We start from the raw sequence: 23,958 nt of genomic DNA, 5'->3' as shown, positions 1-23,958 counted from the left end.
TTTTCCTATGCATACATATCTCAACGAAACAAATACGAAATGAATTTCGGTGTTACCACGTTACCAGGTTCCTTAACCTTGATGCGTGGCTTTATTGGTGCGTCCTAGAGCACATGTGCCATATGACCAGTGATGTAAATAATGGAGTTGTTCTTTCGAAAAAATAATAAACTTTATTACATACATTATATCATTATTTTTATTTTGAACCACATTTAGATAAACAATGAAAATTGCTACGGATATTATATTACCATCATTACATCATTACTATGGCGACGTGTCAAAAGAACGCTGCACATTGCTTCGGGACAGAGAACTTGTTAATTTGCGGAACCTCATATAAATTGACAACATATTTTTTACTTTACTTCTGCGCTACGAACCGTGCCCACAACTACGTCCATGTGAAATATCTATACAATAAGTTTACATACACGCCCCTCCTTTCTCTTCCATGTAAAACAATATTTTATTAGTATGTATAGTATATGTCACACAGCTCGACTAGCTGTCACAAATACCTACTATATAATTATTATTAGGTATTGTGATATATATATATTATTCATGTAGGAGAGGAGTGGAGGAGGGTGTTACTGATTTATTATATTATGTAGGAACGTATCACATAGATCTAACTGTGCCGCACGGTTGACAGCAGAGAAACCTAGGGCAAATTAAATACTGTAGGTTCTAGATACTGACTAACAGTCAAGCTCAAAAAAATTTAATTGCTAGTGGTACGGTTGGCTTGTTGATTGACTGGACAGCGGGCATATTTAACTTGTATCACAAAGTTTATACCTTTTTTTTCTCAAAGTATTAGCTGCATCTAATGCCGACGTTGTTCACTAGCAGACCTGACCCCCTCCTGATCCTGATAATTATTCTCAAACGCTGTCTAATGCGACGTACTGCATTTTACTTACCCAAAGAAAAGATTGTATGGTAGAATGCAACTGTCACAGGCGGAACGGCAGTGATGGGCCTGGTAATTGCAGCCTACTCGCGTGCTCGGACAGATGAGAGGAATAGAGCAACAAAATAATTAAAAGAAAACTGGAATTGGGGTGTCAAGTCTGCCTAGCAGCGCGAGTCCTTCGAATACCCGCACTTGGTCATTTTTATTTGTCACCCCACACTTCAGTCTACCCGTGACCACGGCCACTGTAATGTTGCCGAAACGTTGAGGTAAATATTACTCGTGTCTAAAATATATTGTTTCCAAATACTTACTTGATTTATAATGCAAATAATTGGCATGATTATTGGGATATGAATTTACTGTACCAGCGGGAAAATTACAAATTAATTATACCCCCTGCCCGTCAACAGACTAGTTAGCCGTAGATACTCAGGCAAAGAGCGCTCAAAAAGTAGCAAAGTAAAGACATTCCCTTTTACTCTTAGTATTTGAGGACATGTAAAACTATTTGAGCATTTCTAAATAAAGTTTGTACATTTGATTTGCGACTCCTATTTGTGATAAAAATTTGCAGGTATGTAGAGTGAACGATACTGAGCCGTAATAACATAGTCTCTCAAAATGTCCCAATTGTTTGTATGGAAATTTCCTTTTTGTTACCAAACTACGGATTTGCGGTAACAAAAAGGAACTTTCCATAATTGGACATTTCGGAGACTATGTTATTTAACTCAGAGTGACGATTCACTCTATCTACCTGCAAATTTTTACCCAAATCGGAGTCGCAAATCAAATGTACAAACGTTTTTAGAAATGCTCATTTTAGCACTGTAGCTTGCTGTGACAAGTATCAAACTGTTCAGCTACCTATGAGCTTGACTGCTTCGAATTAGGTTTGATGCAACATCTGTCTCGATGATGACGTGTCAGCTAAACTGAACGTGCCGTAGTCTGCAAGTACGACGGATTATTTGCGGTAGTTCTAGTTCCTTCACAAGACCTGAAGAAAGAACTGCGGGATTTTTCCGCCTTTGTACCTTTGCAAGAACTGAAGATGCTACTGCGAAAGGAACAAAGGCTAAAAATAAACGCAGTTTTCCTTCAAGTCTTGTAAAGGAACTAATGCAAAAAACGCAATAGTTCCATCGCACGAACATCCAAAGGAAACACTGCCAATAATCCAGTACGCACGACTACAAACCTGCTGGATCGGAAAAAATCCTAGCAGATAATACTTACTATAGGTAGATAAATGATACGAATCGACAACTGTTTTCGACTCGAAGGTAACAAAGGGGTGTAGATATTTTGGAACTGCTCGTAGTCTTCTGCTGATTGTGCCAAATCATCGGTTATGATATCCTAACAAAATCAATTTATATAAGTAAGTACAAAATTAGCACGGATAATTTTTACCGCAATTTGATACCAGTTATCGGCGAGTGGGTGAACTTTTGCTGTTATGTAAGTATTTCGTAAGTATTTATTTATACCTATAAAGGCAAAACATGGCCTAAAATGCATGAGATTTGGCAAACGTATTCTTGAGGATCGCAGAGGTGCAAGAAGTTTTTTTTTTTAATTCGAATACTACACTACAGAGTAGATTTTTTTCTTCAACGGGAGCGAAGCCGCGGGATTAAGCTAGTAATTATATATACGAACTGAGAAATCCAGATGCAGAAGCCTAGATAACTCTTCGTCAACTCTTTTCATGTTAGCAACTTATTAATAATTGATATAGCAGCTTATGATTACTAATTCTCTACTAAAAGTCTTACCACAGAAATTGAGTGATGATGATGATGATAATTAGGATAGTAAACTCTGTATTTTTATTACTCTTTTGATAGAAAGAGCTTACACGAAGCACTGTTCATAAATATTAGGTATGTCTAAAGGCACTGTTACACATGCTCGTTACTGGACTGAAGCAAACGCGTTCACACTTGCTTAATACCTTTCCCCTTCCACCCCGTCTCGAGCTTGCCACTAATAAGCATGCTCGATAGTAGCATGTCCTGTTCACACATGCTACTAGCTAGCATTTGCTCAATAGTAGCATGCTTTCTTGCTACTAAAGAGCATGTGTAACAGTGTCTTAAGGGACTTTGGCCTTACGGATGCCCTTGATAAACTTGATTGCCTGTGCATTCCTGTGCGTGTCGTACAAGGTGACTAAGAGCCCTGGTGGCAGCGCTCTCTATTGCCAACTACGAATTCAAACTCCAGCTCTGCGGCGTGGAAGGTAAGGACAAACCTCCGCACTATTTTCCCAAGAAACTCGTCCTGTAGATTTGTTACTGATTTTCAACCGACGACATGACCACTTTAGCATGGTAGTAACTACGAAAAGTAACTATAAATATAACCTGAATAATAGCAAGACCATCAACCAAGACAAGAAACGTGGTCAGAATCTCGGTAATTTCTCAATTTATCGTACACATATTATGAACACTTGAAGGCGTTTGGCTCGTATTATAATATGCGAACAGTTATCCAAGACCCTGCTTCTAATTATCAATAAAATACCTATAGATTTTATAGGTCGTAGTAAAATTTTCGAGTAAAGTACAGTTGGTACAAAATTTCGTGACTCGATAAAAAATGTGAATATTTCTCGAAGGAGTACCCCGATCGGGTAGCTAAGTGTCGCAATAGACTTTCGCTAGCTGGCGCTGTCTATTTGAGTGTGTGCGTGAGCTCTAGTGTCCGTATACGGCCGCAATTGACGTTCAAAGTAAAGCACCTCGTTTGCGGCTTTGGCGGAATATTTCATTTCGAGTGTGGGGTCAAAAAATCGGTTACACTTAGATACTCCCGCCATTAGTTTTTGGTGAAAAATTCTTCATAATTTACGAAAAAAACCTGAAAAAGGAACTATTGATAACAGCGCCATCTAACGGGACATTGCTCATGAGCTAACCAGGAGCAAACCCCTTAAGCATTGAGAAATTTTGAACGAAAAGACATTGCGAGATTTCCCAAACGCTGCCCATCGGGCATAGGTACAATACACTAATAGTCTTTAACAAACTCTGGCCATTATACTCCTTAGAGATTCGGATACATGTCCAAACATACTCCGGAGGGTAAGTATGGTCACCTGAACGCTTTTTGCTGCACAGAATCGAATTGCAGCAAAATTGGCATCGCAGCTTCCTTCCAGGAGTCCATAGGAAGAAGATTTAAAAAAAACAATCGCTCATAAGTCCCTTGTATTTTATATGTCAGATATCTTTTAAAGCCTTTTCGGTTTAAATGAAAGAAATGAACAGAAACGGTATAGGTATTATTTAGTCAGTTAATAGGTAAATAAATGTTTTATCTTTCTTTATTTCTTACTAGCTTTTGCCCGCGGCTTCGCCCGCGTGGAATCCGGTTATCGCGCGCTGTTCCCTCGGGAACTGTGCATTTTAGGGATAAAAAGTAGCCTTACCAATGTCACTCTCTGGCCATAAATTATCACTATGCCAAAAATCACCTCGATCCGTCGCTCCGTTTCGACGTGAAAGCTGGACAAACATACATACACACACACTTTCGCATTTATAACATTAATATGGAAGTATGGATTACAAATGTAGCTCATATGTATTAATAAATTAATCTGTTATCTTCAGACAAAACAGACAGAAGCGGAGAGATAAATCATTGTCTTTAGTACTATTAATAAAAACCAAAGCAGCCATGCCTCTCATAACGAGAAGGCTGTGCCCAGCAGTAGGATATATAGGTTGGATGATGCTGAGCATAAACCTTTTTAATAAAACACATGACAAGGAACCATTGTACGCGCGTGCACATACAGTAAAAGGCGATTTAATTTTTATCGCCCATTTTACATTTGCAAGGGTCAAGCTTTGATATTGCATTCATTCACATGGCAAGCTTTAAAATACTAATATTATAATGCGAATGTTTGTGTATTTGTTATATTTAAAACTAAAACGGCTGGACGGATTTGTGTGACATAATTTTTGTGTAGATAGCCTAGAACCATCTAAAAATGACCCACACTACGTACGTTTGCAGGTGGTAGGACTTGTGCAAGGTCGCCCGGATTGCTACCACATCTTGCTCGCTATCCTGCGTGAAACAGCAGTTGCTTGCACTGTTGTGTTTCGCGTGGAGAGTAAGACAGCCGGTGAATTACTGGACTTGAGGTATCCCATCTTAGGCCTCTAGGTTGGCAACGCATCTGCAATACCTGGTGTTGCAGATGTTTATGTGCGGTGTGATCTCTTACCATCAGGACCCTTGCTCGTTTGCCATCCAGTCAAATAAAAAAAAAAAAAAAAATTTTGCTTAGGACAGGGCTCTTGCTAACATGGATGTTCACACACACCTATAATTTGTATAATAAACCATGCGTAATTCCGACTAGCACTTGAACGGTTTTAAATACTGCTTTATGCGAGCGAAGCCGCGGCCAAGAGCTAGTGCGGGCATAAAAAACTCAATCCATTTGATTTATTGATTAGCCGGTTAGGTACTTAAGTATTGAAGATACCGTGCAGTTATATAGTTAATGTACTGGTTTAATCTATAGAGGGCAATGTACTGATGGCTTGCCTTTTGTGAATGACCTCGGGTCAGAGGCTGAAACTCAGCGTCAGAGTTCATATAATTTTGCTAGGTATGGCTTACCTTAGTCTCTTTCGACATTAAATTCTATGGCTTCTCGAGTAGTCGTGTTATTAAGCCAAGACTCGCACATCTTTTGACATTTATGTTTTTTACAAGCTTGCAAGTTAAATTCGACCAAATTCAGTACCTAGTTGATTGATTTGTTTGGCATACTTATGTAAATTGCGTGACAATACAATAATCTGGTAGTGACATCCTTTGTCAGGCAGAATCGTCTCCGCAGGACGGAACTCTTAAACGGTTAATGGCATCGACTTGAAATTAGCTATGCAAATGTTGTTTGGGTGGCAATGCAAGTAAAGTCGACAAAAAGTACAGTCAGCAAAAAGCTTGTATTAATTTTTTTTTACCAAAAACTTGTTTTAAACAAAAAAATATGGACATAATTATAACCGGTGAAAGTTCCGTGTGACGTCACACCTACGTATAGTATCGCAGCGACAAATGCTATAAAACTCGCTGAGCTATAAAACTAGCTCAGCAGTACACGCTCAGCGATGTTAGCTTGACGGCCGCCCCGCTCGAGCAAGTGAAGCGAGTAATCGCCCATCGCACTCGAACACTCGCTTACAGCCGAGCGACAAAACTACACTCGCTTATCGCTGCTCGCTCACTCGTCTGTAGTTACTTACTCGCTCTACTAGCTTCACGCTCATCGTCGGTGGTTGGACAAGTGCCTAGAACATAAATCGTCATCGTACTCGTCAAACTAAACGATATTAGTTCAGCGACTTTTAAAAAAGTCTTTAGATTGTGCCTTTTTCATACAAATTAAATAGTTATTATCAATGTACGCTACAAACATCAAAAATGTTGCTTTAGCGAAGAGCATTGTGTGTGAGGGTAAATATGCTGGCCCGCAGGTTCGCTAGTTGTTCAAACGCAGTCAAGATTACACTGTTTAAGGCGTACTGTTCTTCCTTTTACACCAGCAGCTGTGGGTCCATAACCAAAAGTCATACAATGCTATTAGGATTCAGTCAATACGCTTAGGATGCTGATTGGTCTGCCTAATGTGCAGGCATCGCCATGTTCGCTGAGTCACGCACAGACGGGTTTGCAGCAATTTTGCGCAAAAAAGCAGCGTCACTGCGAGTAGAATAAGGAGCAGCCAAACAGCATCTTAAGATGATATGATCATGGTTTGTTGTCCTGTTTTTAAACGAAATTATTTTAAGGGTAAAATCCAATTTTAGTTTTTAGTTTTTAAATACTAATATTTTTAGATTGCTACTAACAAAATTGAGATCTATGTTATCTTTTTAAATAAAATAAATTATATTTATTATTATTTACCTAATAGAAATAAAAATAGTAATTATTTTCAAGTTGCTGAACTAAAGTCGTTTAGTTTGACGGGTACGATCTATGTTATAGTATAGGTAATTACTTGCTCCTGTTAAAGGGCCCACCCGGTGTATATTTAGAAAACCAGCCTTTTATCTATTTTACTTCACTACACGTTAATTATCAGTAAATATGTAGGAAATAAAACAATTATTTATCTATAAGAATAAATACTTTATTTTATCACTCCTATCGTCTATCACCCTGATCTACTTCACAATTTTACATAACACGAGTTAATTAGATAGGTCAATCACTTTTTACTCTAGCTTGCCATGATAACGTCTCCTGATTTACTTAACACGTTCGGCCCCTGCAACGATCCACTTAGCTCTTACGCTATGTCTACGCATATCCCACAGCAGTCAACTTCTATGCCAGTGACACGTATACGTGTCACAGACGTAATACATTCCGGTGCCAGTCACACAATGTCTGTGACTTTTTAGTTCTTACTCCTATGCCAGTGACACGTATACGTGTCACAGACGTAATACATTCCGGTGCCAGTGACACAACGTCTGTGACTTTTTAGTTCTTACTCCTATGCCAGTGACACGCATGTCGTGTCAAAATAATTCGTACCTCCTAAAGGCTGGCATAGCGTAAGGGCTTAGCGGCACGTTGCCGGAGCCGATCCCACAACAGTCACAAATACGTGTCACTGGCATAGGAGTAAAAAAAATATATATAGAAATAGAAATAAATATTTCTAAATTAAAATTCACTGACGTTGTGTCACTGGGGCCGAACGTGTTAATAAAAGTATGATTTTATGGGGTAGAAATCCACTAAAAGTTGGAAGTTATGACAGTTTTATAGCAATTCCTTGATGGTTCATCTCCTAAGCATGCTAATCGTAACATTGCAAACATTTTTCTAACAAATTGTATCACTTATGTCTCCCGAGTTACGGGGCAGGCTAATACATATACAGGTTGGCCCATTTATATCGGTCAGTATGGGAAAGTCTGAAACTATACGACATACGAAAATTTCTTCTTAGGAACCATGACATCGATTTTAATAACAAGAAAAACTGCATTCATGCATTTTAAAAAACCTGTACTCAGCTCGGGAATCGAACCCGGTTGTTTTGAAAAAAAATTAAAAGTTGGAATATTCCGTACAAAATACGAAATCCTTAGAAAAATATTACTTAATTTTTTCGTAATGGCTACGGAACCCTATTTCGGGCGTGTCCGACACGCTCTTGGCCGGTTTTTAATTATGTAAAAGAAGAAAATAGTGTCAAAACTACAGTTTTAGGCCCAGTGGAAACTTCTTCGTCGTACTTTAAATCTTAGCAAGAAAGCTAAACGAATACTACGATAAATATTTAAACAATAAGAAATAGAAAGCAGAAATCAAACATAGCAAGTACACTAACAACTAAAAGCAAAAAAGCACTTTTAACTTCTAAAGTTTAAAAGATAAAGTTTACTGCTTTAAGTTTATATATTCTAAAATATCTATTAGATTCAAATACCAATGACAAATAGTATAAAATATGGCACATCAACTACTTTCGCAAAACAGTATCACAAGCAAAATAAAAATACAAAGTTAAAATAATCCTTTATTAGAATAAATAATTTATTAGGCAACAAAATAATAAAAAAATGCAATATTAATGAATAATATACCTAATTTAGCTTAGTGACAATTTTAGCACGGGCGGACCTACAATTAAAAAGTTAAACTAATGTACTAAAAATATTAAATATTACATCTCTACTTAAATCTATGTTTTGCTGTCAGTAGAACAAAGTTGTATATCTACATGCAAGGCCATTCCAAATTGAACTTTAAGACCACAGGGACACAGCTGCAAATAGCTCAGCTAAAATATGGAGTCAGCGAAACAATGTGGACAGGTCTAGTAAATACTTAAAGGGACTCTTAGGCTACGTTTTCACCAGAGATGTGTGAGGAATCTGTTATTCATGAACCAATAGAAACGCTTCATTTACCTATTCTCGCACAGCACATCTCTAGTGGAAACAGCTGAGCGGAGCGAGGAAAGGTTTCTATTGGTTCATGATTTTCATTGGTTGTCTCCAATATATTTCACACTGAACTAGAGTCTAGGCAACGATTGTTTGTATATAATATAACATACTAATATTGCTATTATTGCCTTATTTACTACAATCTCTCGAGCATACAAATATATGTATACTTACCATGTTTTTTTTTTCATTTTGTATTATGACAAGATAGTAAGGCAATATGAACATAGTAAGCATATTACTGGCTACTTGTGATTTGTTCTGCGAAGAATACGTTCCGACTTTTCCTTCCTTATCACCCCATCTACCATTTTCCTCCATTCGGTTCCGATTCCGAGCGGTGTTCGTGCTTTTTTTTTTCACGGAACAACCTTGATCAGATCTTTGCCGAATCATTTTTTACAAAATATCACATAGGTATTGCGAAAACTTTAAAGGACCCCGGATCTAAAGTATGGAAAATTTGGTTTCAGTCAAATACCCTGAGATTTTGATATGTTATAGATTTCAAAGTCCTAAAAACCAAACTAAGGCAGTTGCCTCACCGCTGGCAAGGAAACTATTGGCTATCGACTATTTTCTCGCTCAAGAAACGATCAAAAGATATAAGATCCTGTGTGAGTAAAAGAGACATATATATTAATAGTTGATCGCTGGCGGTTCACACTGCCGGCGAGAACTCGCTTTTCATCTTTTGTCGCAGCGACAAGAGCTATAAAACTAGCTCAGCGGTACTCGCTCAGCGCTGTTGGCTTGGCGGCCGCCCGGCTCGAGCGAGTGGAGCGAGTAATCGCCCGTCGTGCTCGAACACTCGCTTTTCACTGCTCGCCCACTCGTTTCTAGTTACTCGCTCTGCTCGCTTCTCGCTCATCGTCGGCGGTGGGACAAGTGCCTAAACTCTGAAAGGAGCTTGGAAACAGAGGTACCCTTAGATAATTTTGTTCAGGACTTTGAAATCTATAACATATCAAAATCTCAGGATATTTAACTGAAACTATACGATGTAAATTATGCTTGTATAGTAATACATTATTATTATTGTTTTTTGTGTTTGGTGGTAGTAATGTTGGGACCGTTAATAAATCATTTTTCTTTCTTTCTTTCTTTGAAACCACATTTTCCATACTTTAGATCCCGGTTCGTTGGGAACTTGAAAATAAATAAATATGATATCTTTAAACACATACGTATTTTCTTGTCCAATACAAAATGAACCGTACGTTCTACAAAATACATCTCTCTACGCTACGCAGCTTATTTAATTATATTGCAAACGATTTAAGCACTTATTAACCATATATGTAAGATTAATATTCAAAAATAAGTTAGGATTCCTTAGTTAAGTGGTAGCACAAATAGATCATCTACACTAAGGGTCTGTTTCGTAACTCATTGATGAATTTCATGTGACAGATAAACCTGATGCCTTCTGTTTCACATCTCACAGGTAAGCCAATATACATATGTCCCTCTGCTGGGCACAGACCTCCTCTCAAAATAAGAACGTTTTCGCCATAGTTTCTACGCTGGCCCAGTGAGGGTTGGGAACTCCAAACCATTGAATTACGATCCTCTACTTAGGCTATACGTCAAACCACAACGGCTTACAACTTCACTTCTCTGTTTATTCGGACAAAACAAACAGAGGCAGCATCAAAAACATCTGTCACATAAAAGTTATCATATCAAGGAGTGGTGAAACAAGCCCTAAATGTTATAATTATATATAAAAATACATGATATGAGAATTATTTACTGCATTTTCAAACACCATCAGAGCTAACGAACTATCGATCTAGCTAGGTCTTATCTTTGAGAAAACGCATGCTTCGCGAGCTCAAGCGAAACTCGGTCGCCCAGGTACTAACTATACTAATGGTACTCGAAAATCTACATTACAGTCCCCCTAAATAAGGTTCAGAGTTCCGCTTTTTTCGTGTTTCGGCTTTCGTATTAGTATCTCTATTATTTGTTGTCTTTTGCTCTCATCTGGCTCAGCAATACACTAATTAGTTCGGTAGCTAGATTAACCCCCTGTTTCACAATCCATTGATTAAATTTATCTGACGGATAAATGTGATGCCGTCTCCGCCTATTCCAACAAAACAAACAGAGACGTCATCACATTTATCCGTCAAATAAAATTAATTAATGGATGAAACAGCTCCTAAGTATCAGAAAATATTGGACATGTAACAAATGATGAAGATAAAGACAATTAATTACTTGAACAACCTTTACAGAGGCGTTTAGTCAAATTAAAAGAACAATACGAAGACAATTTGTACATTCCGAATTAATACGAAAATAGCCGAACTGCAGAGACCAAACAGTTCCATTTATACGATACTATATCTACATCTATGTTATAGGGTAAAGCACTAGCACATGGCACTTACTTTTTTGAATCACACTCCTTTGTCCATAAACAAAACTTCGTTGTAAAAAAAAAACATTACACCTTAACCGAATGTACACAAAATGACTTTTAGACTGTACTTTAAAATTAGGACTTATCGTCTTGCTACTTGAATTTGCTCCTAAAACGTAACGTAAAATAAAGCTTTTCATAAAATAGTTACCGGATCAGAATAATAACTATAACTAGAATTAAGTTGTAAATATTATGCAGCTGTCCGAATAACGGATTTTCAACTTTCAATTTAGAGTAATAGGGTTCAATATAATGCGGAACCCGATTAAACGCTCACAACATCAAAATAAAAATAAAATAGTTAATAAAGAAAAATCCGCTGCCACCGAAACGAAGCGTGGATTAAATTATATACACAGAGCTGTTATAACCACAATTATAAATACATTTTGAACCATTACAACTCAGTTTTAAAACGGCAATGCAACTCTATAGATATATCTTATATCCCCTTGTCTTTATTGTTAGAGGCAAGAACAAAACTTAATGATTTTTAGCTTTGTTGGCTGCCATATTACTTGCGATTTTCAATCAATTTATTGGTAGCCATTTTTAATGATCTCTATGACGCTTGCTTGCAATAGCTCTATAATAGAGTGATGTCATAAACTTGATTGTACTTTACCATCGCAGGAGTCATCGAAACTGACTATCATTAAACAAAGTCCGTAAAAACAATATGTTTGTCAAAAGGAAAATGACATAAAAACCTGTTGATTTAGATCGGTAGTGATCCATTGCGTACACAATGGGTCACTTACATTAAAGTCACGACAAAGTGATCCATTGTGTACACAATAACGTAACGGAACGGCATAGTAACCGGTTTAGATCTGGTACCACGGGGACCGACGCACCCAGCGCAGCCGGTAGCCACCCTGCTCCGTGCGTATCTTGATGGAGGCACCTTCCGCTGCCTTCACTGTCTCTTTCACCTGTGTCAAATACAAGTTAGGAGTTAGGCGTTAACTACTGCAGTCTATGGACATCAAGGATCTAAAATAAATTACTTTATAAATAATATCATATAGACAATAATCAAACGATTTTGACTACGCACTAAGTTAAAAATCTCACACGTCACACGACAGTCCTTGGGCTAAGTAAAGTCGTGCTCAATGTAACTTAGCTTGTGATATTTTTTTGTGTTCTATCAGTTTATGAAATAATAGGGCTGTACGTTGATTCGCAGATAGAAATTTCAAGGAATTTCGTTTCACAGAAAATGTTTATGGTATTATCATTTCATAGAACAATCAATATTCAATCATCAATGTTCGTTATTATGCGTGGTCATATTCATTGAGAACCTCATAAGTTTTTTTTTCTTTGGTTAAAACATAATTCTACTTAACGATAGGTTAGTTAAAAAAATAGTTTATAAAACTCACTGAATTGTGTTTTTGTGAAGTATGTTTCATTCAAATAATAAAATAGTCGTTAAAATAATAACATTCGAGATAAAAATCCAAGTAAAGTTGAAGGTATATCTATATACAGCTATAGCATCAAATATATTTAAGTAGACGTCGACCTTTAGTGGCTTAAAGCTGTATAGATATTTTTGACGTCTTGGGAATGTTTATATATTTATGCCCTTAACTGTAGGTACCAAATATTTTCTGCGAAACGAAATTCTATGAAATTTCTGTCTGCGAAACAAGGGACCCTCAGTCATACGTGTTAGTTGGACATAAACTTACGCTCTGCATCAAGTTTTGCGCGTTGCCAACCAACATCTCTGTCGCCTCTTGGTCTTCTTCGCTTCCTGTAAGTCAACATTATTAAATGAGCCATAATTAAACAATTGTACCGAAGTTGTCATGATTACCAGTTTAAACCCTTAATAATGTAGAGGCGATTTAGCTACCACATGCATGCAATTTGGAAATTCAACCTTATTGTTTTAGCAATAAGTTACAATATTCATTGTAATTATTGAAAGTACTACTAGCTTTAAAAATATCCTTTGCCAGGTATGTATTGGATAGTTGCTTTTGATTCTAAGGTAGTGGCCCGATTTCTGGCCGAGATTTGTCGAAACCGAGATTTCAATAAGACCTTAATTGAAACCCATTGAAACAGGAGTTAGCAGAGGCCCTAATGCGTCCTAACCTCTAGTACTAATTATTACGCTATAACGCTCGCAAGTGTCCGTCTGTCCATGTGCACTGCACAGTCAGATCAAAAATACATGTAAACTTCTAAGATTTAAAAAAAAACTGTGCTTGTAATGGTAAAAAAAATCATAAATGTATAATATACAATGAGCACACTACAGAAATTCAAATCACAGTCGCATAATAGCATAGCTATAAAATAAATACCTTTGAAATCCGCCATGCCGACTGTTTAATAAGGCAAGAAGCGAATTAGCGACAGACGAATAAATATAATATTATTTCAATTAAAACTACCAACAGATACTGATATAGGCTCACGTATTAATATTCTAGGTATGCCCGACATGTTTCGAACCAATGCGTGGATCCTTTTCAAGGTGGGTGGGCGGTGCACCCGAGCGCTGGAAAGCGGTTCTGTGTACTGCGCAGGCGGTCAGCGTGGACGAGACTTAAGAAAGTGATGTGGTTCTACCCTATTTCAGATAATAATTGTGATGAAGACGAGGGCAGTTGTTCGCCGACGGCCAAGCCAAGTAATTGGTCAGCAAGTGCATTGGCGCGCGGTTGGTTTTCAGTTGGAGCTCACCTTGAAGAGGAGCCACAGATTGGCTCGAAACTTGTCGTACATACCTCGACAACCCGTGTTTGTATTATAATAGCTTAATATTGACATTTTTATAAATAAGAAGTATGTATAAGTAAACGATTAGCCAGCATCGTACTCTAAATAAATAATTTTGCAAAATGGCGTCCTATGGGGTGCCGTTTGTCTTAAGCCGCGTATCCACTAGAGGCAGCCTCGGGCCGAGCGGCTGCCTCGCTCCGAGGCCGCGCAAGTGGAGACGCTGCCAAAGGCACGGCTCAGACTGAGGCTCCTTTGAGCACGGCCAAAAAACCGACAAAATATGGCTCGGCTCGCGGTGCTCGGCCTGAGGCTGCTCTAATGGATACGCGGCTTTACACTTTAAATACGAAGCTAATGTGTATTATGTATAAAAGAGTAATAATATATATGCTTATTAAGTTGTCTTCCTTCGCATACAAGGAAAATTATTTAAAGATAAAATACAAAAGCTGAACTAGCGACACGAGCTAGAGAATGAAGTTAGCGCTTTAACAGAGCTGTGTCAGTTTTTTTTTTAATAATACATAAACGTTATTTAATCATTGCATAACAATATGATAATTTTTAGTAATTATAAACCAACTGCATAATTTTCTAGAACATAATGAACAGTTGACATAATCTTTAATTGCATAATTAACAAATGTTATAATAGTTGTTTAAAAGTAATAATGCACATATTTTTCCTTACTAATATTATTATTGATAAAATGGTCAAAATTAGTGTGCCGTACGATCAAAAAGACTTTAATTCACGCCACCATAGAACCATTTCACAGTAAACGCCCTAGTGACATCGAATTAACTAACAAGGAAAATCGTAATGACTTTTCCTTTGAAAAGGTTCCATGGTAGCTCATGAAATAAAGTCCTTGACCGTACTTTATGGATGGCCCCTTATCAAACGGCACCCAAATCAAAAGTCTAAACACTGTACCTTGAGCTCCGAGCATGGTGGCTTTCACGGTAGACAGGATCTTGAGCTGAGTACCGATGGTCGGGATTCTTTCGCAGACTTGTAGGAGGTTCTGAGAACACACAAGTTCACATATCAATCAATGAACTACAAGTTTCAAAGCTATAGTGCGATGTTATTTCATGCAGAAACCGCCCCTCCACTATCATGTAAATCAACACTTTTTAACCGTAGAAAGCGAATACCCAACACTAAATTGACAGTAAATTGATAATGTTCATCTTAAACAGATGCCAAATGTAAAATTATTTAAGAGCCCCGTACCAAGGAAGTTTTGCACTCGTACCGTGAGACAGCGATAACACCGCCATGCTCGATACACTAATTTAGCGATTAAACTTTAATAATCAAATTACATAAATTCATATTATTTAAAAATGTTACAAAACAAAAATAGCACAGATATGCGAGTAGAATCGAACTTAGCAACAGCCCCATAGCACAAAACACAGATAGTTCAGAATTCAATCTCCATACAAGTGCGCTCGAGCAACGCTCACATAGACACTGCTCACGGACACGATATCTCGGACCGCTTGGGTCGAAAAGGTTAAACCTAACACTAATCGAAATAAGGTTTATAATTATTTTTTCTCCAAGCATCTATTGGTGAGTAGCCAAACTTGTTTGCCTGCTACTGTTTTGCGTCTGACGGTTGCTCCGCTACTGAACGTTAGATGACAGAACTTTGTATGCAATTCGAATGTAAGAATAATAGGGCGTAACTCGTAACAACGCGTAATTGATTTTCGACACTATGCCACTACTTTAAAGTTTAAAATATGCTAACGGACCGGAGTCCATAACATATTTTTAAATAAAACTCAACGACCAATCATTGTCAAGATTTCATACCAAGATACTAATCGAGGCTGACACCACTTCCACTAGTCCCTTTATTCCGTGATAGTATACAGCACCCCCTTTCCCCCACTTACGGTCCTGATCCTCTTGTCAGTGCACTCCAGCGCCAGCTTCTTGGCGAGCCGGGTGACTTCCTCCGAGGCCTCGGCGATCGCCTTCGCCGTCGCTATCAGCTCACGCTTGCTGCCTGAGGAGGCAAAGGTAATACGTTATTTGACAACTCCACAATTTCCATGTCGTAATATATTATTATGACAATATAGATATACAGACAGTGTTTAGCGAATAGAAAACTTAAATGGAATAACATCTATATACCTTATATACCTGTCTCTTTCTCAAACGCTTTCCTCTATGCAGCAAGTATGGCGCTACTTGCGTGTGACGTCACATGCAAGTATGTCTTACTCGGTCTAATCTTGAATTTCAAACCTTTACAACTTTGTTATTTGTAAACGTAGCTTAATTTTTTTTTCTCTATTCGATAACAGGCATTGTGTAGTTTTAATTTATAAAACATATACAAAATAGTCAAATACCGTATTGTCAACTTTTTAGTATAGCTTTGTTGTTGCTATGGTAACGTCTCCTCGGTGACTTCTTAGAAGTATGATTTTATGGGGACAAATCCAGTAATATGGTGGACAAGTATAAGTAATATGGTAAGCCGTGGGGCCCTAGTGTTTGACTATCGCCTCTCAAAACAGAGGGTCGTGGTTCAAACCCCGGCTCGCACCTCTGAGTTTTCGAAATTCATGTGCGGAATTACATTTGAAATTTACCACGAGCTTTGCGGTGAAGGAAAACATCGTGAGAAACCTGCACAAACCTGCGAAGCAATTCAATGGTGCGTGTGAAGTTCCCAAATCCGCACTGGGGCTCGCGTGAACTATGGCCCAAGCCCTCTGTTCTGAGAGGAGGCCTGTGCCCAGCAGTGGGACGTATATAGGCTGTGATGATGATGATGAATAAAGCCTCCTCTTACGCGCTTCTATCGACACGCGACACACCCACTCGCTCATAGAGGCCTATATAGTTTTGTTTGACTTTTTCACTACTTATTCAACCCGGAATACAATTTTCGTATAAATTATTAATTATTTTTATTTATATCAAGAAAGACTCCTTAAGCCTCCAACTTGACTGTCTAGAGATAAAAAATATGCCAAGGCACTTTTGATGAGTGTGATAAATAAACGAACATAATAATAGTGTTACGACGGTGGGTTAGTGCTAAAACTTGATCGTGTTTTTCACCATTGGGGGCGTTTCAGTAGGCTGGAATACGGTTTCAGGCCGTTTCAGAGGATGCTCATATCACATATTAGTTATCAAAATTTCACCCAAGTTACCGTTGTTTTCAGGCGCCTGAAACATGTTTTTCAGTCCGTTTCAGCCACCCTCTATCCGATGACGCCATAACCTGAAAACCCGTTTTCAGGCGTTTTCAGGACCCCTTATGGGCCTCTCAAGTACATTTCAGTATATGGCGAAATTTTCCATAGGAGTGAAAGAAATAGCACGATTAGAAAGAGACAGCTATCTGAGAACATCGAGAAGGTGTGTACAAGGATAGCCTATATGTGTGAGAGAAACAGACTGATGATCCTGTTTCCGGAATATTCTAGTAACTGTGTGAGAGAAGTAGCACATGAAAGAGACAGACACTCTACTCGTTTCCGGGGAACATTCGAGATGTAGGTATGACGTCCTAGCTGGACTGTTCTCGAACTGTGGGACCGATTCACCGGGTATATAGCCGGGCGAGGTTGCGGCGGAGACAGATTTCGATGCCTACCGAGCGATAAACATCGAAGAGAATCAAAGCGACTTGTAAGTGAGTTTTAGAGTGCGAAATTACTGTGAACTGTTTTTAAGTGTTTTGTAAAGTTAAGTAGTAACAGTGAGAAATAAATCCTACTCTTATTCATCGGTGTTAAAAGTGCTTTTCAATCACGAACCCACCCCACGAACGTAACATATGCTATTCTTCAATGTACTATGTAAAATAAACACAAGCCACTTACCGCTCAGGTTCATAGCGACCACTAAGTATCCAGAAAGCAATGGAAATAATTACATGGCAGCGTTATATACAATGATAGCATGGGCGCATAGTATAGTACATACATGATGATACAAAGATGATTAACGATACACATACTGAAGAAGCAATTTACATTTGTATTTAAGCTTTTGTTTTATTCAGTCGGTTTGTGGGTATACAAAAGTGTTCTAGCTTAGTTTCATTATACGAGTACAATATAAGCTCAGATAATATACAATACAATACAAAGACTCTTTATTGTACACCAGACATAGTAAGCGATACAGACAACAAATTAAGCTTGTAAATACATTTATATTCACAAAAGCTTGCGCTTTTTAACTATTTATATACACGACTGAGCAACTGAGGTCAATAAGACGACAGTTATTGGTGTGCGTTACAATATAACTTTTAGGGCCTGTTTCACCACTACTTGTCGACTAACTTTAAGTGACGGATATCAGTGATGCCGTCTCTGTTTGTTTTGTCCGAATAAACAAAGACAGCATTATTTTTATCTGACACTTAAAGTTAGTCGACAGGTGGTGAAACAGGCCCTTAGACATTGCATCTCAGTTATACAGGGTGTTATCGTTAATTGTGCCCAGGCGATTATTCCGTAACTATTACAGATATCAAAAAACTGTGAACTGATATCGAAAGTACGTTGCCTAATGAGTAAAATGACATCTTTAACATTTTAAAAATAAAAAGAGAAATGTCCATAATCTTGACATCAAACACTCCTATCCCACACATTTAGTCCCATAAATTAATTAGTTTTAAATAAATTGAATATAAATATGTATGTTAGTCTGTAAGGTATTTATTGATGGGCAAGGTGCCCGAAATAAATGAATTTATTATTATTATGTTCTTTATTTTTCTTTCTCTTAGGTTTTTATAATAGCTCTAAAAAGTAAAATACAGATTTTTATATATTATTATTAAGTTCGAGATTAGTAGAAAGGTTTTAGTTTCCTTATTTTAAAAGCTTAGTATTGATATTTAAGGAAACTATTTATTAACCTAGTAATAAAACAAACAAACAAATAAAACTAATAAATCTTTAATATCAGTACTAAGCTTATAAAATAACCTTTTAAAATAAGGAAACTAAAACCTATCGAAAATACAAACTGAGACATGGATGCACAGAAAAACCAGAAAAAGAGACCAGCGCTGGGAATCGAACCCAGGTCCTCAGCAATCCGTGCTGCGTGCTATAACCCCTACACCACCGCTGGACAGAATTTTTCCTATGCATACATATCTCAGGTTGCTTATTTCTACTACGCTACTTATGCAGCATTCCCAGCGCTGGTCTCTTTTTCTGGTTTTTCTGTGCATCCATGTCTCAGTTTGTATTTTCGATATGGTTTCACGGGATACCCGTAAAAGTAACAAATTTGGAGTTGAAATAAAAAATACAAAAAGACTCCAAAAAACCAATCATGAAACTAAAACCTTTCTAACTAATCTCGTGTTTGTAACTGATGTGTTTGATGTCAAAATTATGGATATTTCTCTTTTTATTTAAAAAAAGTTAATGATGTCATTTTACTAATCAGGCAACGTACTATCGATATCAGTTAACAGTTTGTTTATATCTGTAATGGTTACGGAATAATCGCCTGGGCACACTTAACACTTACACCCTGTATACACGTGAGGTCGTCGCTGATACAAGCAATATGCGTTTATGTAGCAGTAAACTATTGTGTTACTGCTAAACACTGAAATTGGTTAATTTACATAATACAGAGATACCGCCTTTTGGCTTAAAACGGCAGTAAAGGCTGAACAGAATTATAAAAAACCTCGCCATATTGCGGAAAACCAATAGAACTAATTTCTTGCACTGGTAACACTAAATTCAAATGTCATCTGTCTATCGCTGTCAAAGTTTAACGATGTTTGCGCGTCGTGTTTTAAAGTGTTATTTTGTGAGATTATCCAGATTATCCATAGTCTTAGAAGGAAAATAATTCACAATGTATAAAAGTATTTGACATAGAATAAGTCTGAGGAATTAGAAAATATTCCTTTAAATAGCCCTCGCGTCAGGTTTCTTATATTCCTGGTCAGCCTTTATAAGTATGCAGTGGCCTTCTTCTGGCCGATGACGTTGTTGTTGAAAGCAGTTGATGAAGGGGGTGACACTCTTTCCCGGCCCGGATAACACCGACATGGAAATACCGGCCCTGTTTTTTGTGTTGAAGCCCATAGAAACTGACAGGAGCTTCTATGGGCGTGTACACGAAAAACAGGGTCGGTATTTCCATCCCGGTATTATCCGGGCCGGGAAAGAGTGTCACCCGATGAAGGCTTACCTTTGGAGTCGGAGCGCACGAGTTCAGAGAGCCGCGCCATGAGAATAGCCATGCGTTTGGCGGCGGCAATGATCTCGTTGTCTTTGGAGGACCACTCGCGCACCGCTTTGTGCAAGTTGTGCGCTGCCACCTGTGTTTAAACGATGTCGTAACTAAAGCCATATTTAGACAATGTGAGAACTTGTATGCAAGTTTGACTACATTGCTGTGTTTGTTTGGTCAATTGAATTTATTGTCCCTCAGGAGCCTGCGATGTAATGCTTGCATGCATGTTTTGAATGGTCTAAATGGGGCTTAACAGTGAAACTTGCTTAATTAAGGTAAGATCATACCGACAGAACACCTCTGTGGAGGGTATTAAATGGATTTTTTGGTTGAAAATCTAGTCACGTTTTTGACGCAGTGCGCTTTGAAGACCGATCAGTGTGTGGAAACATTTGTCAACCACAATGAAACAATATCTTGAAGAAAGGAAGAAAAAGAAATAAAGAAAGATTTTTTGGTTCCATCGAGTACCACCACCGTACAGAAAAAAAAAATGTAAAAGGATTCAGCGATACAAAATTATGCGAAATGAGTCTTATACCAAATTACTCTTATGTCAAATTCGTTATGTCAAATATTATGCGAAGTAATTATCCTGCAAAAAAAGTTTATGCCAATTGAGTTTCGGGTAAATAAGATTATGTGATGAGATTCGTACAAACGAGGTTATGCGAAATGATACTTATGCCAAACGATACCTATGCGATACGAGATTATACCGAAAAAGAGAGAACTGTTGAAAGACATTTATTTTTACATTACATGCTAAAATATTCCGGATTGATTTTAGAATACCTCGTATATTCACTCCGAAGACATGCCTAACTCCCTTCTCTTAAACCTATTTTAGATCTGCAAGAAAAATCGTGCAAGTGATGTAACATTGCTGCACTCGATTGACCATTCCATATTCGTTCCCTTTACGACCTCGCAATGTACAGCTTGCACCATTTTTCTTGCAAGTTTATACTAGTGTTACTCAGAGTTCATCACTCGCTATCATCTCAGCCGTAGGCCGTCCACTATTGGACACAGGCCTCCCCCATAGACCTCCAGTTGCTTCGGTTGGAAGCGCCTGCATCCATCATGAACCTGCAGCTTTCTGAGATACCTGACGAAAATGTTAAAACGCCATTGAAAACTACTGACCAATATAGGTTGGCTGGGGTGCGGCTGCCGGCTGAATATATCCTCGCCCTCATCGTCGGTGTCGGCGGCGGCGGGCGCGGCGGGGGGGCCGCGAAGGGCGGGGCGGGCGCGGGGGCGCCGCCGTCGGGGGGACACGTGCAGCGCTGACAGCGCGGCCGGCAGGGGCGGCGGCGGCGGCGGGGGGAAGTGCCGCGATAGGGCCGACTCCACGGCAGATGCGGCGTTGATTATCTGGAATAAACAAACAGTAATATATATCATGGACCTGGATATTTGGAAATAAATCCGATCCGCATTAGAGATCCCTTCAAAAAACGAACCTACTGTGTTAAAAATGAAGTTGTGTAAAATACTTGTGATATATAGATATCATTTAATAATATTGTAAATCTGTTTAAAAAAATATGCCTCGTTGAGTTTCTTGTCGGATTTTCCTCAACAGAGGTTTTTCCGAACCGGTGGTAGTTTTTTTTTTGACATTCATAAGTGCTTGTTATACCTAAATTGAATAAAGATATTTTGACTTTGACTTTGACTTTTATAACGGAATGCAAGAGCGCCACTCAGCGTCGTACGTTCTTTTACCAAGATCAAAGGAGTGCAACTTCTGTACGTAGTACTGTTTACTCGTATTCTGTGGGCTGACGCAGCGTGAGTACCTCAGAGTTGGCGGCGCGCCAGGCGGGCGCCTGCGCGGCGTCCCCGAGCGCCACCGCCTTAGCGCGGTGCACGGCGGCGGGATGGCGCCCTGCAGCCGCTGGTGCGCCGTGTTAACGCGCGGGCGACCTACCTCACAGTTGGCGGCGCGCCAGGCGGGCGCCTGCGCGGCGTCCCCGAGCGCCACCGCCTTAGCGCGGTGCACGGCGGGCGGGATGGCGCCTGCAGCCGCTGGTGCGCCGTGTTAACGCGCGGGCGACCTACCTCACAGTTGGCGGCGCGCCAGGCGGGCGCCTGCGCGGCGTCCCCGAGCGCCACCGCCTTAGCGCGGTGCACGGCGGGCGGGATGGCGCCCTGCAGCCGCTGGTGCGCCGTGTTAACGCGCGGGCGACCTACCTCACAGTTGGCGGCGCGCCAGGCGGGCGCCTGCGCGGCGTCCCGAGCGCCACCGCCTTAGCGCGGTGCACGGCGGGCGGGATGGCGCCCTGCAGCCGCTGGTGCGCCGTGTTAACGCGCGGGCGACCTACCTCACAGTTGGCGGCGCGCCAGGCGGGCGCCTGCGCGGCGTCCCCGAGCGCCACCGCCTTAGCGCGGTGCACGGCGGGCGGGATGGCGCCCTGCAGCCGCTGGTGCGCCGTGTTAACGCGCGGGCGACCTACCTCACAGTTGGCGGCGCGCCAGGCGGGCGCCTGCGCGGCGTCCCCGAGCGCCACCGCCTTAGCGCGGTGCACGGCGGGCGGGATGGCGCCCTGCAGCCGCTGGTGCGCCGTGTTAACACGCGGGCGACCTACCGCACAGTTGGCGGCGCGCCAGGCGGGCGCCTGCGCGGCGTCCCCGAGCGCCACCGCCTTAGCGCGGTGCACGGCGGGCGGGATGGCGCCCTGCAGCCGCTGGTGCGCCGTGTTCAACGCGCGGGCGAACTCCGGGTCTTCCGTGTTCTCGCGCTCGGAGCCGCCGACGAGCAACACTCGGTTGGCCAGCCTGCAACGAATACATTATTACGGATCGCGGGCACCAAAACCCGTAATCGGCCGAACCATGCCCGGGCGTCATCGGCCAAACTCGGCCGATTGAATCAAACGCACGAAATACATTTTTAGGCTCCGTTTCCACCAGAGATCTGCAAGGATGTGTTGCGGGGAATGTTTATTTTTTTATCGACTGGATGGCAAACGAGCAAGTAGGTCTCTTGATGGTTAGATATCACCACTGCCCATAAACATCTGCAACACCAGGGGTATTGCAGATGCGTTGCCAACCTAGAGGCCTAAGATGGAATACCTCAAGTGCCAGTTATTTCACCGGCTGTCTTACTCTCCACGCCGAAACACAACAGTGCAAGCACTGCTGCTTCGCGGCAGGATTAGCGAGCAAGATGGTGGTAGCAATCCGGGCGGACCTTGCATACACACGCTCCTAGCAATGTGTTTTTCATGAACCAATAGAAACGCTTCATTTGCCTCGCCTCGCTCCGCTCAGCTTTTTCGACCAGACATGTGCTGTGCAAAAAATGAAGCGAGAGAGAGAAATGCAGAGATTCATGAAAAACATCCTTCCCAACACATCCTCGCATATCTCTGATGGAAACGGACCCTAAACGCTTTTTTGTCTAATGTTATTAATAATCCCAAAGTTATTTCACTGTATTCTTATTCTTACAAATAAAATTAATTCGATTATTGACTGTGACACTACCTGGCAATGGCGGATGTGTTGTCAACCATCTTCTGGGAATCATTGTTGCGGATAGCATCTTCGCATA

The 23,958-nt window shown here is 40.1% G+C and overlaps 2 protein-coding genes across 2 annotated transcripts in view; one reads left to right on the top strand and one right to left on the bottom strand.

Moving 5' to 3' along the window:
• The window catches only part of LOC141441968 (uncharacterized), a 162,954-nt gene that overhangs the window by 32,853 nt on the left and 106,143 nt on the right, over positions 1 to 23,958 (top strand). The gene's annotated exons all lie outside the window — the stretch shown is intronic.
• LOC141441878 (uncharacterized) lies at positions 8,495 to 23,920 on the bottom strand. Its single transcript, XM_074106773.1, has 10 exons — positions 23,892 to 23,920; positions 22,598 to 23,177; positions 22,466 to 22,550; positions 22,330 to 22,418; positions 21,540 to 21,770; positions 20,346 to 20,475; positions 16,037 to 16,149; positions 15,060 to 15,150; positions 13,078 to 13,142; positions 8,495 to 12,309 (listed from the first exon to the last, which is right to left on the bottom strand). Exons 1-10 carry the CDS (start codon positions 23,918 to 23,920, stop codon positions 12,202 to 12,204), a joined length of 1,521 nt encoding a protein of 506 aa, XP_073962874.1. The 3' UTR covers positions 8,495 to 12,201.

The sequence above is a fragment of the Choristoneura fumiferana genome, chromosome 24, assembly GCF_025370935.1.
Source record: "Choristoneura fumiferana chromosome 24, NRCan_CFum_1, whole genome shotgun sequence".
Lineage (NCBI taxonomy): Eukaryota > Metazoa > Arthropoda > Insecta > Lepidoptera > Tortricidae > Choristoneura > Choristoneura fumiferana.
This window is presented reverse-complemented; position numbering and strand designations above follow the sequence as displayed.